The sequence below is a fragment of the Periplaneta americana genome, chromosome 3 (genome assembly GCF_040183065.1).
Source record: "Periplaneta americana isolate PAMFEO1 chromosome 3, P.americana_PAMFEO1_priV1, whole genome shotgun sequence".
Lineage (NCBI taxonomy): Eukaryota > Metazoa > Arthropoda > Insecta > Blattodea > Blattidae > Periplaneta > Periplaneta americana.
In genome coordinates, this window is record NC_091119.1 from 67,192,214 (window position 1) to 67,212,181 (window position 19,968).

A 19,968-nucleotide genomic window follows, 5' to 3' on the forward strand; every position below is an offset into this window, starting at 1 on the left:
TTAGAATTTCAAATGAAATTACTATAATTTTTGGAAATTCTGATTTTTCTTTTTTTATTATGTAACTTTCATCCAAAATATTTTCCTCCACAGTACAGTAGAATATTGAGAAGTACAGTATTAGGCATTTGAAATTTCGAAGGCATACTAGGTAAAAGTACGAAAGAAGTAAAAATTTCAGAGATTTCATTTTACGTCACTTCATTAAGTGCTCAAAATAATAGTGGTGGTGGTGGTGGTGGTGGTAGTGGTGGTGGTGGTGGCAGCATCAATAGTAATAATACTTACTTACTTACTGGCTTTTAAGGAACCCGGAGGTTCATTGCCGCCCTCACATAAGCCCGCCATTGGTCCCTATCCTGAGCAAGATTAATCCAGTCTCTACCATCATATCCCACCTCCCTCAAATCCATTTTAATATTATCTTCCCACCTATGTCTCGGCCTCCCCAAAGGTCTTTTTCCCTCCGGCCTCCCAACTAACACTCTATATGCATTTCTAGATTCACTCATACGTGCTACATGTCCTGCCCATCTCAAACATCTGGATTTTATGTTCCTAATTATGTCAGGTGAAGAATACAATGCGTGCAGCTCTGCGTTGTGTAACTTTCTCCATTCTCCTGTAACTTCATCCCTCTTAGCCCCAAATATTTTCCTAAGGTCGACCTGGTTGGCGAGTTGGTATAGCGCTGGCCTTCTATGCCCAAGGTTGCGGGTTCGATCCCGGGCCAGGTCGATGGCATTTAAGTGTGCTTAAATGCGACAGGCTCATGTCAGTAGATTTACTGGCATGTAAAAGAACTCCTGCGGGACAAAATTCCGGCACATCCGGCAACGCTGATATAACCTCTGCAGTTGCGAGCGTCGTTAAATAAAACATAACATTTAACATAACATATTTTCCTAAGAACCTTATTCTCAAACACCCTTAATCTCTGTTCCTCTCTCAAAGTGAGAGTCCAAGTTTCACAACCATACAGAACAACCGGTAATATAACTGTTTTATAAATTCTAACTTTCAGATTTTTTGACAGAAGACTAGATGACAAAAGCTTCTCAACAGAATAATAACACGCATTTCCCATATTTATTCCGCGTTTAATTTCCTCCCGAGTGCCATTTATATTTGTTACTGTTGCTCCAAGATATTTGAATTTTTCCACCTCTTCGAAAGATAAATCTCCAATTTTTATAGTTCCATTTCGTACAATATTCTGGTCACGAGACATAATCATATACTTAGTCTTTTCGGGATTTACTTCCAAACCTATCGCTTTACTTGCCTCAACTAGAATTTCCGCGTTTTCCCTAATCATTTGTGGATTTTCTCCTAGGATATTCACGTCATCCGTGTAGACAAGAAGCTGATGTAACCCATTCAACTCCAAACCCTGTCTATTATCCTGAACTTTCCTAATGGTCAATAATAATAATAATAATAATAATAATAATAATAATGATGACTTACATTAACATCTAAATACTTATTAATAAAATTTTATTAAGGTTTTTTCTAACATTTGACAACATACTTGTTCCTTTGTATCTTCTTTGGTTGTAGGTGCTGTAGGCATGACTTTTTGTTTTATGTACCTCATAAAAAATAATCAAGTAAGCAGGCTGGCCATGTGACAGGTCCAGCACTTCCAATTTATATGTAATCTAACTTCTTATTTAACAGTTCATACATACATCTTGCAAAATGTGGTGAGGCATCATTCGCTTTTCACGTGACTTAGTTCATACGTCTCTTATTCTTTGTGGCTACAACATTTTGTTTAGGAGCATGTAATATTTAACTAACAACGATTGAGCCATATTACAACTAGGGGCTAGGCAATGTTGCTTAAGCACAAATGACTCCTGTTGTTCCAGGAGGTTAAAAAGCTGCGACCTCCATGAAAAGGGGTATAGTAACGCATTTCTGTTCTTACATTGAGAGATAAGAGTGGTTAACTTTATCATACCATTTAAAATTCTAAAGTAAACCCCCTTGGGGGTGAAGGGGGGGCACACTGTGCCGTTTTATTTCGGCACGTCTTTCTTTTCCTTTATATTTCTTTTACATTTTTCTATCTTTATACTTTTCTCTGTTACTTTTAATTATTCTAACTCTTCATAGATGACTTGTAGTTTTTTCCTTTCTGATCTAGTTCTTCTTACTTCTCGTAGATGACTTCTTTCCTCTCACCTTTCTGTTTTCCCGTAGTCTATGGTGTTCTTTCTTGTAATCTGTGATGAGTTGAAAATTAGGGCCTAGCCTATGGCTGGCGAGTGATTGGTTGATTCCCTGGGGAGAATTAGTATTTATTGCTGATTGGTTGATACCCTGGGGAGAATTTAGTATTTTTCATTACGTTATCCGATTGATTAAGATAGAGACACCATTTGGTATTTCGCCTGTGAAGCGAGTTGTTCGGGCTAGTGGCATCAGTACGCTAGAGGGATGGCTTGGAGGTAGAATGTGTGTTGTGAAGGGCACGAGCTCCTATGTAGGCTGGGGATCGAACTGGGTTCGATAAGTCTACTAGTAGCTGCGTAGTCCAACGTGTTGCGGGATCCTGCGAGTGTATCGCAGGAGATATTCGTGTGGAGTTTAGCGGAGAGTTTTGTGATGTACTAATTATCTTGAACTGCATTCATTTTTCTGTCTGACTAGCGTGCAGTCAACTCTGGTTAAATACCGGTCGGTATTTTTATTTCAGGTTATTGTTCCTCTAGCTGTGATATAACTAAAAGTCTACCACAAACTACAAGGAGTTCAGTGAGATGGTTTTGGTTTACGTTTTACTTAGTTATTGCAGCAGAACGAATTTGACGAGTATGAAATTCACAATGAAGGCACCCATTGTGTGACGTTTGAGGGGTGGCCAATTTGAGTGTAACAGCTATGTGTGTGCTGAGTGTTGGTTACGTCAAGGTTGTATGACAAGATGGATGCCAGCGAGGGGGAGTACCTGCCTGTGTAAGGTAATTAGCTGGATTTGATTAACATTACTCTGTGAAGAAGATATTTTCTGTGCTACGAATTTATTTTGTTGTTTATTCTAAATAAATGGTTGTGTTTAACATAGGGAGTGTGTGTTATTACTTAACTACCTCGACACGTAGATTACCATCCTGATCATAACGTTTCATGGCAGGGTTATTTGGTATTATTAAGATATTTATCTTTTATTTTATTAACAAAGAAGACCAACCAGACCCAGCGACGGTTCAGTGTTAGCAGAGTTGCGTGTTTATGATCGGCGTTTGGAATCTCAAAGCCGAGGTACTTGGGATTGTGCTGTTTTGTTGTTTTTTGTGTTTCAAGATGGATGCTGGAATGGTGGAGTGGCGCGCCCTCCGTAAAGATGAGTTGCTATATGAGCTGAGAGCACGTGGTGCGGAGGTTGACTCGAACGCGGATGTCACCACTCTCCTAGCCAAAGCTAGGGAACCGGGGTTCGTTTCCCAGCAGACTCCGCGGAAATACCCCCAGTACTGTATCGCTAGTGAACTTTTCAAATGTGTAGAAATCGTGGAGTCCTTTTCGGAATTTCTGGAGGAGTTGAGGGTCGATTTTCAGAAGGATCGTTTTAGAAGAATATGGAACAGGGTGATTCACTGGGAATTACGACTGAAAGATATACTCGAGGTTAAGTTGGAAGTTGTAGATAGGGAAAAGTTCGAGAAGGAAATACAGAGATTGGGGATAGTGAAAATGGAACTAACGAATTTGAAAAAGAGTAGGAGCCAGGAGACCACGAGAGAGCAGAAACAGGGTTCAGGGGTGGCCAATGAAGCTCAAGTCCCTGTGAAAGTTTCCAATCTCGACAGGAAGAAGGACTACCTTAGCTTGATTTTTTCTAACATGCCTAATCCTTTTGAATCCGTTCTGAAGAAAGGGATGGTTTTCTCCGTTAGTAGTATACAGGCAGTCATGCATTTTCTAAGGGTGTTAGTGCAGTTTAAGGGTATATGTAGAGCTTTTCATTTGGATGAGGCCTCTCTATTACATCTGATGTTCCCTTTTGCTAATGGAGTGTTAACTAACAGAGTATTGGCGGCCATTGAAGACGAAAAAACCTTGCTAGATTTTCATAAGGGTATCCTGAACGAGTTCATTCCTGACAAGACTCGTCGTCTTCTGTTCGGCAAGTATTTCTACCGTAAACAAGGTGACAGTGAGACCCTACTTGAATACGTGGAAGAGTTAAAAGTCATCGAAAAGGTTTTTGTAGCTGGCTTGACGGAAAGTCAGATAGTGGACGCTGCGTTGTCAGGGGCGTGCGATCCCAAGGTCAGGGCTCAGTACATAAGTGCCAACCAGCTGCAGATCTTCCTTCAGCTCGACGAGTTATGTGTGCGGAATCAGGCGATACTAGATAGTGGTGCCCTGGCAGGAACCACCCCGACTAGATCCGTCGTTTTGGGACAGGGCAATAGGTGTTTTGTTTGTAACAAAGCAGGGCATTTTGCCCGTGAATGTAATCGACGGGGTCACGTGGAGCAAAATCAGAGAAAGAGTGAAGAAGTTGTTCGGGTTGTGTCTCGTGAGATAAGTGCCCCCTCGCCGTCAGTGCCCCGTTGCTAGGGCTCAGTTAGGTGGAGAGTTAGTGGAGGGTTGTTGGACACAGGCAGTGTCGTTTCTTTGGTTAGTTTAGAATTAGCGTGGAAGAAGGGATGGGAGATTATCCCCGGGAACATGGTGTTGTTCTCTGCTACTTTCCAGTCTCTTTCGGTCAGTGGTCGTGTCAGTTTGAAAGTTAAGGTTGGACAGGTAGTTTGTGAATTTAGTTTCTGGGTTGTCGAAGGTTTGGTTAACCCCGCCATCTTTGGCGCTGATTTCATGGCGGAGACGGGGCTTATTATAGACATCCCACAGGAGGAATTTTATTTTAAACATGCTTTGGAGATCAAATTCCACTTTGCTAATCGATGTAAGGCACCTAAATTGCTTCCAGTTGGGGCATCGGTGGACCTTGTTGCTCATAGGGATGAAGGGGAAAGTCAGGAAGTAGATTCGAGTTCCTTGGGGAAAGATCAGGTCTGCGTTGGTCAGCCGGAACTGAGTGGTTCTCCGATTGTACATTGTACTTCCGGAGTTGAGTGAAGTTCCCTTGCCGTTTTCAGGAGTTATGAAGTCTCTACACTACGATCCAGATCTCGGAGTCAGTTTGGAACGTTTTCGGGAGGAACGGGATAGGATAACTTGCGAGTTGGGAAAAGATATAACTTGTTATACCGCTAAAAGTTACCGGGAACCGAAGCCAGGGGTTACCAGGGGATTTGTAGCCGCTGTGTCAGTTCCCCGTTTAAAGTTGGGTTTTGTGGCGCCCAAGAAGACTTTCTCCGCGCCCACGATTCTCTGCTTAAGGAAGTGCGGGGTGTGCAGCACCAACCACATGGTCAGGGGTTTTTCCCCATGAATGTAACACCTGTGTGGCGCTGGGTCAGAATACCGCCACTGCAGCCCATGCATGAAGTAAGAGTCTTCTAAAATGGGCACCTTTTCCCCCTAAGGGAATGTAAAAGGGGAAAAGGTTAGGTTAGGTTAAGTTATGTGAGTGTGGTCTGGTCAGTTTAGCCGTCCCAGGGTTTTGCATTGTGACGGACGGAGAAACGACACTGCAGACGGATTTTGGGAGTGACGTCAGAGAGGTTGCGTGAGTGAGGTCTGGTCAGTTTGGCCGTACCAGGTTTTTCATTGTGACGGACAGCCAAACGACACTGCAGACGGAATTTTGTGTTCAGATCAGAACGGGTTCGGGTTTCTGATAACTCTGTTATTACAGAGCTGTATGCCTAAATGTCTCATTTGAGCATTTAGTGAGCTAAGGGTTGTTTTAATAGTAAGGTACAGTGCATCAAACGGTGGTATTTACTAAAACTACCCAGTAAAAGTTTGTACTAGAGTGTATCATGAGTGGACGGTGTGATGAGTACTGTGTACTAACCTGGTTTTGTCACGAAGGAGTTTGTTACCTTTTATATTCATGAACGGGCAGTGGGCACATATATGATTGTGCATATCATCAAGAGGAAGTGATAAAATGGCTGAAAAGACTATTATACCAGAAATGGTCATATGTGAAGCAAGTTATAGACATCACTTAAAAGTTTGTATTATTCACGTGTTTTCCTTCGTTTCAAGTTTATCTTATTCACTTTGACATTGTTGTCTTATTAAGTATTTCTATGTTTTTGAGTTCTATATTGTTACGTGTGTTTTTAGTTCTAGGTTGGCTTTTATGTATCATCACAGCTCGAGCTAGTTATTTTGGGGGTCGTTTATTCGCAAAATTTATCTTTTCCTTTTTCTCTTCTCTCTTTATATGTTTCATCTTCTTCTCTTTCGTGTCCTCTATCCTTTGTAGCTTACTTTCTTTCTAATTTATTTTCTCTACTTGTTTCTCTTCTTCCTTTCTGTCACTTTAAGATGTTGCTGTTTATGTTTGGCTTTGTTGCATCGATCATGTTTGTGGTGGATATATTTACTGATTGCGCCAAAGGTGGAAGTGTGCTGTGACTATAACCCAGAGGTCTGTGGATCGAAGGAATTTAGTTGGTTGGGGTGACTGCGATGGACTGCAGTCATTCCGAAGGGCCAAGTGGATCGCGGGGGAGAACGGTGGGGATACCGCCTCTACCCGTGGACACTCGGTGCCTAAATGATTTATGTTCGACCGTCTGGATGGGTTGCAGCAGTGGCGTCAGTGCTGATTGTGCACTTGGAAGATACAGTACCTAGTGGCTTGTGATGGGACATAGCTGGGGATGAGTTCCCTTTTTGGTAGCCTACTTGTCCACACAGCGTCTTTGGACCTGGAGTTGGCGCTGTTCAGGAACTGCGCCAGTTTTGGGGGGGGGGGAGAGTCTGTGCTGTTTTATTTCGGCACGTCTTTCTTTTCCTTTCTATTTCTTTTACATTTTTCTATCTTTATACTTTTCTCTGTTAGTTTTAATTATTCTAACTCTTCATAGATGGCTTGTAGTTTTTTCCTTTCTGATCTAGTTCTTCTTACTTCTCGTAGATGGCTTCTTTCCTCTCACTTTTCTGTTTTCCCGTAGTCTATGGTGTTCTTTCTTGTAATCTGTGATGAGTTGAAAACAAGGGCCTAGCCTATGGCTGGCGAGTGATTGGTTGATTCCCTGGGGAGAATTAGTATTTATTGCTGATTGGTTGATACCCTGGGGAGAATTTAGTATTTTTCATTACGTTATTCGATTGATTAAGATAGAGACGCCGTTTGGTATTTCGCCTGTGAAGCGAGTTGTTCGGGCTAGTGGCGTCAGTACGCTAGAGGGATGGCTTGGAGGTAGAACGTGTGTTGTGAAGGGCACGAGCTCCTATGTAGGCCGGGGATCGAACTGGGTTCGATAAGTCTACTAGTAGCTGCGTAGTCCAACGTGTTGTGGGAACCTGCAAGTGTATCGCAGAGGTTGCAGCAGTGACGTCAGTACGCTAGAGGGATGGCTTGGAGGTAGAACGTGTGTTGTGAAGGGCACGAGCTCCTATGTAGGCCGGGGATCGAACTGGGTTCGATAAGTCTACTAGTAGCTGCGTAGTCCAACATGTGGGATCCTGCGAGTGTATCGCAGAAGATATTCGTGTGGAGTTTAGCGGAGAGTTTTGTGATGTGCTAATTATCTTGAACTGCATTCATTTTTCTGTCTGACTAGCGTGCAGTCAACTCTGGTTAAATACCGGTCGGTATTTTCATTTCAGGTTATTGTTCCTCTAGCTGTGATATAACTAAAAGTCTACCACAAACTACAAGGAGTTCAGTGAGATGGTTTTGGTTTACGTTTTACTTAGTTATTGCAGCAGAACGAATTTGACGAGTATGAAATTCACAATGAAGGCACCCATTGTGTGACGTTTGAGGGGTGGCCAATTTGAGTGTAACAGCTATGTGTGTGCTGAGTGTTGGTTACGTCAAGGTTGTATGACAAGATGGATGCCAGCGAGGGGGAGTACCTGCCTATGTAAGGTAATTAGCTGGATTTGATTAACATTACTCTGTGAAGAAGATATTTTCTGTGCTACGAATTTATTTTGTTGTTTATTCTAAATAAATGGTTGTGTTTAACATAGGGAGTGTGTGTTATTACTTAACTACCTCGACACATAGATTACCATCCTAATCATAACGTTTCATGGTAGGATTATTTGGTATTATTAAGATATTTATCTTTTATTTTAACAAAGAAGACCAACCAGACCCAGCGACGGTTCAACACTACTGAAAAGTTGTGGATGGAATTTCTCACAGATCCTCTTCCTGTTACGAAGCATTTAGTTTTATTGATCCATCTAAGAGATACTGACTCGTAACACTTTATGTGAGCTACTTTGTATGCACATTATAATGCACCACATCATACCAACGACACACTCCTATGTGCATTCCATAGGATATACGGAGATATAATTTCCATGCTTGACCTCAGCATTAAGAGGTAATATAGTCAGTATATTGCTTTGACCACCTTTTATATTTTGGAAAGATCTGGTATTCAATCAGGCATTGAACACCAGAACCATTATGGAAGTTATGACGAAATTAAATGCTTCCTTCACTTGGGCTTTAACCAGGTTCTTCCAGTCTATATTGAATCTACCTTCGTCTTCAATTGAAGAGAGAGAGAAAAGGAATCATATTTGTTGAAACCATTAAATGACTACATTTACTTGCCTCCAGTTCTGTTGTCAAGTCATTCAAGCAGATTTCAGCATTACTAATGACCTCAACATGTATTATTTCATTTCCTCCGCTTTTTTTCTCTTGAAGACAAAGTTAGATTCAAACTTTAAAACATCGTGCTTTCCATATATCGTCACTGCACCTCCAAAATCCGCTATGTGTTTTTAAAACGATTTTGTAGGAGAAAGAAAAAAGCATCGTCACTCTTAATTTTCTTGATTTTCAAAGCTACTTTCAGTATAACTTCAATAAATGCAAGAAAAATGATTAAATTATACCGCAAATAGGTTTGAAAATCAAGGAAATTAAAAGTGACATTTGCTTTTCTATTTCTCTTGCAAATTATTTAAAAAAACACAGCGGATTTTGAAGGCACAGTGATGATATAATTAGTAATGTGTGGTTGATGGTCAGCTGAATTTCAGTACCTAGTACAGAATGAGTAGTATTTGAATTCATATGGTGAAAAGTACATAAAAATTAATTTTAAAAGTCACAATAAAATGTGAAGTACCGGTACAATATTTACAGTCTATTCAGTTAAGTACCTTAACAATTCAGGAGAAATGTGAAATTAAGTGCCGTAGAAGTCTACACCTGTGCTAGATATAAAACTCTGTTTGACAAGCCGACAAAAAGAATATACGAGGAGGTTTAATTGTGATGTGTATAAGAAGTTTGTGTGGTTGAAAGGCTGTGATATTACAAATGCGCTATTCTGTTTTCCATGTCTTTTGTTTGGTAGCGATTCTAACTGGACTCAGAAATGAAAAGATTAATAAACATGTAAATTCGGCGAAACAGATAAGTAACGCCTTGAACTTGGCTGGGTTGAGAAGAGTGAATATTTAGGAGAGTTTAAGTTCAACTCATAAACAAGCTGTTGAACATAACAACAACAGCGTGAGAAAAAACAAAGAAGTGTTGTCTAGAAATTATTGACTGTATCAAGTTTTGTGGAACCAACGAGTTAACATTATGAAGGCATAATGAAAAGATAGGGTCTGACAATCAAGGAATATTCCTCAATTTGGTGAAATATACAAGTGAAATAGATTCGATGTTCAAGTCCATTTGGAGACCTCTTCGCCATTTATAGGCCTGTAAAATGAGCTATTGGAATGTATATTGGACGTATTCAGAGAGGAAATTTTAGCAGAGATTGAGGAAGCCGAATTTGTCTCTGTTCTTGCTGACGAGATCACAGATATATCTGGAAATTTATGATTGTGGTTGTAGTTCGGTATTGTAACAAAGAAGAAGAAGCTGTGGAGAGGTTCAGGGGTTTCTTTAACACAACCGAACAAGATGCAAATGCAATATCAGAGCTAGAAACAATTTTAAAACAAAGAAAGATAAGCTTATTGGACAGAGCTACGATGAAGCAGCTATGATGAGTGGTGTATTAAATGCAGCACAAGCAAAAGTTAGAGATTGTTACAAATATGCATATTTTGTGCATTGCTATGCCCATTGGTTGAATCTCATAATGGAAAGAGCCGCTAAACAAAATACAAAGGCTCGCAGCGAAAACTGTGAAAATGAAAACCCTAGCAAGCGTCGTAAGGTCAAAGAGAATCAGACAAGGGTTGTGGCAGCCAAGGAGTGTGTGACTTCATTATCACACAAGCTAACACTCGATTGCAATTCATAGATCATCTTATAGTACCTTCTCTTCTGTGTCAAGAAAAATTTTAATGCTACAAAAGATCATTTCCTGAAATAACCTAAATGTATATATGAAGCTTTTTCCAATGTATGATAAAGACAAATTAAAAAACCGGACTTCACTGTGTTGTATCAGAGACAAAAATTCAGAAATATCAGTGACGCAGTCAAGCTCTTGCAGTTTTTTCTATCTGACAATTTGCAGGCCTCATTTTCAGAAGTTGTGAAACTATTACGCATAGCTATCACCATACCAATGACAACTTCCAAACCAGAACGTTGCTTTTCTTATTTGAAAAGAGTAAAATCCTATCTTAGAAATACGATGAGAGACGAGAGACTGATTGCATTAGCCATGTTGTCCATTGAAAAGACTATGTTAAACGACATCTCAGACTTTAATAAGAAGGTGATTCAAAAGTTTGCAACCTACAAGACAAGGCACATGGAACTAATCTTTAAATAAGGCAAGTTGCATGATTTATAATGTATGCAGCCCCTCTGAATTCAATACCCACGAGTCACCACTGTTATTAATTATATTGTTTTAAATTTTCATTATTTCTTGTACTTCCATTTGCAGATGGTGTCCAGATGGTAACTCTCTGAAACAGTCAACATATCACATGAAGGGCCTGATGCACTGGTTCTAGTGGATGAAAAAGATGGTACTTTATAACTTTTTAAAGTATATCTTTCATTTGTAGCATTTCTCTGTTATGTATAATAAAAATTATTTCTGAACCATAGAAATTCTAATTACAATACGTAACAAAAAATTGTTTATGTCCATTTCTTAGTGTTTATTGGATGAATTCGACTGCTGAACACGAATATTCCATTAGTTTCTTCCAAATGTCGATACTTTTTTAAATAAACAGCTATTATGGTTTTTAATAATTTGCTAATACAGAGTTGGGCAGATAAAGCCGGCCCGCCTCATTTCATTTGATTTCAAATTATGTTGTCTATCTTTTATTCCGCATGTTTAGTTACATTGTTGCTTGTTACATGCTATAACTTACAAATGATTTATAAACTGTTCTGTTTGTTGTTGCAAAGTAAAGAGTTGTTTTGTGAATAAGAATAGTTCTTTCAAATCAAATGAGATGAGACCGGCCGGTTTTATCTGCCCAACCCTGTAATTTTGAATTTTCCGCTCTTTTGTGATAATCTTAGTAGTTCAAAGCGATTATCAGTAGATGGCAATGGCGTTTTTCATTAGTAACATCAGTGTACATCGACATCTTTAATTGTCATATCTACTGTATATCGATATTTTGCACAAAACGTCTTCCTGTTGTTTGTGAAATTCTAAATTGCAACTACTGCAGTTCAGTGATTATGGAAACGATTGATTCTTGTTTTTTAGTGAAATATGTCAGTATCCAGACGTTGTAAATTGCCTGCAGACTCATTTTGTTATGTTTGTGGACATATCGCATCTAAAAAAGTGAAACATAAAATTGTGTCTGGGACAAAGTTCTGTATCGCTTACCAAGCTTATTTCAGTAGTAACGGTTGGAGACCAAACTGTTGGATGGACTTCTCATGTGTCTTGCGATAGCTGTAGGTCTACCTTAGAGAGTTGGCTACATGGAAAAAGAAAATCTATGGCTTTTGCAGTTACTCGAATATGGAGAGAGCCAACCAACCATCACGACAACTGTTACTTTTGTATGGTTGACATTACACATTATAAAAGTACCAAGAACAGAGCACATTCCATATCCTAGCATACAGTCATCTATTGCTCCAGTACCGCACTCTGAGGAGTTGCCAATTCCATCGCCACCACAACAGAATGTATCTGAAGATGAAGATGTACAAAATCCTAGTGATGACAGTGATATCTGCAATAATGACGAAAGCCAAACAAATAAACCACAGTTCTTCACTCAACAAAAATTGGACGACCTTATAAGGGAGTTGGAACTAACCAAATCAAAGGCCGAACTCCTTGCATCCTGTCTTAAGGAACATAACTTGATTGCTAAAGGATACAAAATAAACAAAATATAGAGTAAGACATAAGGATTTTGACTGCTTCTATGAAATATCTGAAAAATCTATGTCTTTGTAGCAATGTTAATGCTCTTTTTCAATATATCCAGATTCCTCATAAATCAGACCAGTGGCGTCTTTTTATAGACAGCTCAAGCAGTAGTCTTAAAGTTGTCCTACTACACAATGGGAACAAATTTCCTTCCATTCCAGTGGCTCATTCTGCACAGCTGAAAGAAACTTATGAAAATGTCAAGCTGCTCTTGGAAAAATTCAACTATGGAAGCCACAAGTGGGATATTAGTGATGATTTTAAAATGTTGGGGTTTCTTCTTGGGCTTCAAGGTGTCTACACCAAATATTCCTGCTTCCTATGCCTATAGGACAGCAGGGCAGACAGTCAGCATTACACCAGGAAACACTGGACAAAAGGAAAAGAATTGAAGCCAGGCACACACATTGTAATAAATGAACCTCTTGTGTTTACAGAGAAGATTCTGTTACCCTCACTGCATATCAAACTTGGACTAATCAAACAATTTATCAAAGGTTTGAACAGTAACTCTGAGGCTCTAGCTCTCATCAGACAAATGTTCCCCAAGTTATCTGAAGCAAAAATATAACGTGGAATTTTTACCGGGCCACAGATTCGAGTGATGTTACAGTCTAAAGAACTTGTAGATGTTATGACTCTTGACGAATGCAATGTTTTTGAAGTGTTTAGAATGGTAGTGCAATGGTTTTTTGACAACAAAAGAAGTGACAATTACAAGAAACTGATTGAGAATTTGATGCAGAATTACCGTGTGCTAGGGTGCAGAATGTCAGTCAAAATGCATTATTTGTTTTCTCATATTAATTTCTTTAGACCAAATTTAGGAGATGTAATCGAGGAACATGGGGAACAGTTTCACCAGGACATTCAGCTTATGGAAAGAAGGTATCAGGGTCGTTGAAATTGTGCAATAATGGGAGACTATATATGGAGCATCGTATGTGCAGAGGAGTCAACAGAACATAAAAGGAGAAGCCGTTCTCGTGTACATTTCTGAATGATGGTATTGTTGTTTTCCTTTTTTCAGTGTTATTCAGTATTATTTGAACTTGTGTGAACCACTATAGAATGTATTGTATATTAGATTTCACTTTATTTCTCTAGTTATATTAAGTAAACATGTAATTTTGGTTGTTTTTAAGAATATTGAAGAATGGATTATTACATCCAAAATACCGACATTGGGGAAAAAAAACCACCCCTATATTCATAATCAACATCACCAAATTAAGCAATAAACACCAAAAAAATAAGATAAACAAAAAGTTGCTCAAATTTTGTTATGCAGTGTTAATTGTGAAGATTGTTTCACTCAGTGTGACATCTGGAAAAAGGGACTAAAAAGTGAAGATTCCATGTATGAACAATCTAAGCATTTTTTACTAAGTTCATTCTTTCTCCTTCACTTACACATTGCAGACAATGATCGTGAAGCAATTGAAAGGAATGGTGGAAGGCCATGGAATTCTGTTCTGTCTTTACTCAGACCTTTGATCCACATCACAATAACACCTTTCCAAGGTTACTTTGATTTCTGGGAATAAAAATAAGTCGCATGGTGCTAAGATTATCGAATTACAATAGATGAGACAACACACATTTTTTTTGTGCTTATCAGAAACTTCCTAGTAATGAAATCCCTATGACTTAGTGTGTAGTCAGGCAATAGGAACAAACTGTTTTCTTCTTGACACTTACACTGTAAACAAGGGAATCTCTGAAACAAACACTTCAAAATTTCCAGATAATAGTAACTGTTTGGTCACTGGTCACAAGCATATTGTGCACAACTCCCTTGCTGTCATACAAAATAACTTACAGTCTTGTTTATGTTTTATACAGCGGAACCTCGATACAACATATTACTATGATCTACCAAAGTTGTTGTTGTTTTCTAATGCCAGGCGTTTGACAATAAAGTCATTTGACCTCTTGCACTCCAATATTTTTCAAAGATATTATCATGGCCAGCCACTGAAGCACAGATTTTGAGGTGTTAAATGGCAAGTTGTAGCCGATTTAAGTGAACACCATATTTTAACGTTTTGGTGGCTACTTCATTCACACACAACCCCCAGAATGTCTGGAGGACCACACCTGCTGTTGGTCGATGGGTCCATTGGATCTAGCTGGGAGATCTTGTTGATCACTAGCTTTCCCTCCTTAAGCCACTGGAGGACGATTTTAGTGCCATAGCAGGTCAGCACTAGGAACAGAAAAGTAGAAAGAGGAGGAAGGAAAGGGAAATGAACCCCTAGGCCTCGAATGCTCTAATGCCGTCGGGGTCGAAGAAAGTAAGAGCTCAGTCAGAGGACTGGATAGGAAAGGGTAAAGAGGGAATTAGGTATTGAATAGAGGAAAATTATACCAAATTCAGTCATTAACTCATCAAGCTGACCAGTGCTAATTGATGAGTAGCCCCTTCCTTTAGTTCAGCTTGTAAAATTATGCTTACTAACAGCTGCACCACGGGAAGGTAGGGATGGGACATTGGGTATTTGTCCAGGTTGGTTCCTTAAAGCCTTCAATGGGAAGGATTATATAGAATATAGCCTATTATTTCTGTTGAGAATTCAACCAGTAAATTTATTCTGATGAAAGAGCTAAGTACATATGGAGTTTCAGTGCAGTAATTCTGCATTTCCATATGGTGAAAAATTGGTAGAACGGAAAAAAATTCTCTCTGGCACCGAGACTCGAATTCGGGTTTCCAGCTTTATGTGCTGGTGCTTTATCCACTAAGCCACAGAGAGAAGAGAGAATTTTTCTCTGTTCTACCGATTCTTCACCATCTCAACACAACAGTTTTCTGGGGACTAGAAAAATTGTATTATGTTGTATTGAAGGATTATGAAATTTTTCCCAAATTTTCTGTTGTGAAAGAGAGAGTATAGTAGAAATAACTATGAAACATTACATATTGTGAAATAACATTTACTCACAATTTGATTACCAGCACTCTGTTTGATTTTTCTTCTACACCTACCACTTTAATGAAAGTAATCCCATGTCTGTCTTTAAAATGTTGTAGCCAACTGTTGTTTGCTTTGAAGTTTGAATCACATTGACAGAATTAACTGCTTTTGACATACAATAGGGCCTGTATGACACTTCTGCCTGGCTAAACAGTAAAATTTATGTTCTTTCTTTGTTTCATTCTTGGTTTATGACACACACGCACGCACACACACACACGCACACACACACACACACACACACAGACCTATAGTTCTTCTCACACATTTCCTTCTCAAATGGTGTCAGTTTATGATGATCTTCAGCGTAGCACTTTTAAGAACAATCTCTCTTTGGATTCATATTCACCTCTGGTAGATGACAGCACCAGTTGATGTCTTGTAACACTAGTCCCGTGTTTCAGTTGCCGCATTGTGTGATCTAGTACATAAAACATTTGGACGAAATTTTTTTTTTACCAAAAAGGCAAATATATTTGTTTAATATTCTGTCCTAAATTTAGCCTTGATCTGTCATTTTTAAAGGTCTGAGAGCCATTTTTAAAATGCTGTGCGCAGGTCTTTTAAACTGTCACACCCAGTAAAAATTGTGTTTTCTCAAAACTACGTTTGTGATCAGTAGAAGGTCCCTAGGGGCTTCTATTTGCTCTGATTTATATGAAACTTTTCAGCATACTCCAATGGGTACCGTACACAAAGTTGTGCATGAAATCAGCTCGTCAGTGTAAACTTTTCATGATATAGATTTTTAACTTTAAAAAGTCAAAGAATATTATTGAGTAAAAATTATGATTTCTATTAACATTTTTATCTCATTGACAAATACTCAAATCTAAAAATCCATGCACAGTTTTCCCAATCGTGAGATGTAATTTAAAAAAATGCAATTAACAAATCTGAAGCTGTGAGGAATGTTTTGAATTTATACATAATTTAATTAAAATAAGTGAAAATTATTACCTAAGGAACTAACGAATCTTTATGAAATTTGTTACTATCATTTAAATGTACAGACACAAGAAACACAACGAATTTGAAAGCAATTGATAAAACATTTTTAAAGTTTCTCAGCTGAGTCCCAGTGTCCCTTTATAGGAACAATGGAATGATTTGAAATCACAATAAAAAACACAAGACAATATAAACTATAAGTAGTAACAACTCACACTTGCCAGTTGATGTCAAACATGTAAAGGAAAATTATCCACATTTTACACGGTTTGTTCCCCACAGCTTGACAGAAGATCATGATGTGACTGTATTGAATATGCTCACAGAAAATGCTCCAAGAAAACAAAATTCTTGGAATCGATTTATTGCAACATATAGCTCTGAAACAAAGTACCGGTACTGAATTACGGAATGGGAATGCATAGAAACTGTGGCTTCAGGGGAAAAAAAAAAAAAAAAAAAAAAAAAAAAAAAAAAAAAAAAAAAAAAAAAAAAAAAAAAAAAAAAAAAAGGTTACTGCTGATTTGCTTGAAATGTAGTAAAGGTTTTAGTCATCGAGAATTTGTCTCTTAACTGTAACTTCTTTTTTCTTCATTGATAGCACAAACTTTAGTCAGTCGGGAGCACTAAGGCTCACTATGATTGTCATTGGAGAGGACGATAGAATATCCATTATCCATCTCAACTACTGTACTGTGAGTTATTTGCATCAAAAAGAAAGAACGCGATTTTTTAAGTGGTATAGAGTGATGGTTTTAGACTCCTCTTTTCTAGTTCCTGAATTGTTCATACTGCTCATAGTAAAGAGATAGGTTTGGAAGTAAATCCCAAAAAGATAAAGTATATATGTATATGTCTCGTGACTGGAATGTAGTACGAAATGGAAATATACAAATTGGAAATTTATTCTTTGAGAAGGTGGAAAAGAACATATATAAAACATTAATAAGACCACTTGTTTTATATGGTGCAGAAACATGAACGTTAAATGTTGAAATGTGCAACAGGCTAGCAGTTTTTGAAAGAAAGACTTTGAGAAAGATATTGGAAGCGGTTCATGATGGTGTTAACTGGTGAAGAAGATATAATAATGAGTTGATGGATATGTATGGTTAGTTGGGAGGACGGAGGGAAAAAGACCTTTGGGGAGGCCGAGACATAGATGGGAGGATAATATAAAATGGATTTGAGGGAGGTGGGATATGATGGTATTGAATGGATTAATCTTGCTCAGGATAGGGACTGATGACGGGGTTATGTGAGAGTGGCAATGAACCTCCGGATTCCTTAAAAGCCATTTGTAAGTAAATTAAGTAACCCACTTGCTCGTATATTTCTTAGTGATTAATAAAGTTAAAACGAACATACAACAAGAAAATTAGTTGTAGGAAAATGCAGAAGAAATAACGACTTTTCAAAATATTTTAATGGCATCAGATAGATGTATGTCCATTAAAATTGATAATAAGTACCGGTATTATCTGTTTTTTTTTTTTTCGGTTAACTGTTCATTATGTGCTGTCCATTAAAATGGTTAACACGCGGCATTTTAGATCCATAATCTCCGGCGTATTTCTATAGACTCTATTTTTTTTAGATGTTCACCACAAATAATAATAATAATAATAATAATAATAATAATAATAATAATAATAATCGCACGCGGTAAGAAAGAAAGACAACCTAATAACAGAAATTAGAAGGATAATGAAAGAAGAACTTTTGCGTGTGCATTCAAATTTCATCAAAAGATATCAGGAATGTCTGAATGCTAATGGACACCACTTTTAGCAACTACTGCAACACAGGTTAATGAAATAAAATGATGACTGTGTGCATGTCATTAATTAATGAAAGTTATGTGAATGCAATACGCTGAAGATTACGGATCTAAAATGTCATGTTTTACCTCGTGTTCTATAGGCTTGCTCCCACCCACGTGGGAACATTCTTCGGATCAAGTGTGACGCGGCCACACTGTATTTTATGCACAAATTAAATAAACACAGCAGAAGTAGGAAATATACACTTTCAGAAATAGAAGATAGGGACACGTGATCCTTACTGAGAGAGAACAACTTATGGAATAATTTTTTCTCGGATTCTCAGCCAGGTGAGTTGGATTGTTGCTTTCAAGCTTTCGATGACTAGCTGTGTCATCTTCAGGGATTCAAGTGCTGTGAGACCATGTCTAGCCAGTATATAACCAGTCACCATCAATGACACATAAACGAGCTTTTCTGCACAGGGCGAGGGGGATTCGGACCAAGAAAATCTCTCTTCGGAGATTCGATACCTGCACAAGACATTCCAACAGAACCACTTCGGCAACAGAGATTTTAGTTTGGCCCTCAAAAGGCCTTCTCCTCCGAGAGCAGAACAGTGTCATTTCCCCAGGATGGATATTCTATGTAATGCGACAACTATATATTTTAATGACTATATAATATCATCTGCTTGTCTATGTGGATGACGTGAATATGTTAGAAGAAAATCCACAAACTATTAGGAAAAACACAGGAATTTTACTTGAAGCAAGTAAAGAGATAAGTTTGGAAGTAAATCCCGAAAGACAAAGTATATGATTATGTCTCGTGACCAGAACATAGTATGAAATGGAAATATAAAAATTGAAGAGGTGGAAGAATTCAAATATCTTGGAGCAGCAGTAACAAATATAAATGACGCTCGGGAGGAAACGAAATGCAGAATAAATATCGGAAATTATTATTATTCAGTTGGGAAGCTTTTGTCATCCAGTCTGCTGTCAAAAAATCTGAAAGTTAGAATTTATAAAAGAGTTATATTACCGATTGTTCTGTATGGTTGTGAAACTTGGACTCTCACTTTGAGAGAGGAACATAGGTTAAGGGTGTTTGAGAATAAGGTGCTTAGGAAAATATTTGGGGCTAAGAGGGATGAAGTTACAGGAGAATGGAGAAAGTTACACAACGCAGAACTGCACACATTTTATTCTTCACCATTAAATCCAGACGTTTGAGACTGGCATGACATGTAGCACATATAGGCGAATCCAGAATGCATATAGTGTGTTAATTGGAAGGCTGGAGAGAAAAAGACCTTTGGGGAGGTCAAGACGTAGATGAGAGAATATTAAAATGGATTTGTGGGAGGTGGGGTATGGTGGTGGGGACTGGATTAATCTTGCTCAGGATAGAGACCGATGGTGAGCTTACGTGAGGGTGGCAATGAACCTCCAGGTTCTCTGAAAACCATAAGTATGCTTAAGAATTCTTTTGGTATGTCTCCTTTTCTGTAGGTCTATTCCCTTGTGACTTCGTGAATAGAATTATTAAAAAGAATGGGTGAAAGGAGACATTCTTGTTATTGTTCTGTGGCTCCTATGTACTACTTCACTTTCACTTTGATGTTTGTGCTATAGTGCAGTCTTTGTATGGTGCTAGTGATATGTTGAAGTACACATTCTTCTTACTGACCATATTTTGGACAACTTGTAAAATATAATTAAATATGTGAATTCATTGTTTGGTTGGTCTGCTAATGGCTTCATTGCCAAATGCAAGGCACTAGACAACAACATTGTTTGGTTGGTTCTTTTAGGGCTATTCTTTCTCATTGTTCTTTCTGAGTTTTCATTGTGT

At 38.3% G+C, this 19,968-nt stretch overlaps 1 protein-coding gene and 1 long non-coding RNA gene across 2 annotated transcripts in view; both read left to right on the top strand.

Moving 5' to 3' along the window:
* The window catches only part of LOC138697032 (uncharacterized), a 33,684-nt gene extending 29,106 nt beyond the window's left edge, over positions 1–4,578 (top strand). The window contains exon 4 of the mRNA XM_069822624.1: positions 2,708–4,578. Coding sequence (XP_069678725.1) covers positions 3,244–4,578 — 1,335 coding nt within the window. The 5' untranslated portion in view covers positions 2,708–3,243. The remainder of the gene's footprint in view (positions 1–2,707) is intronic.
* A 511-nt stretch (positions 4,579–5,089) lies between these two features.
* Positions 5,090–8,081, top strand: LOC138696129 (uncharacterized). Its single transcript, XR_011331247.1, has 2 exons — positions 5,090–6,118; positions 6,176–8,081. It is a non-coding gene; the product is annotated as an uncharacterized lncRNA (long non-coding RNA).
* Positions 8,082–19,968: the final 11,887 nt, after the last annotated feature.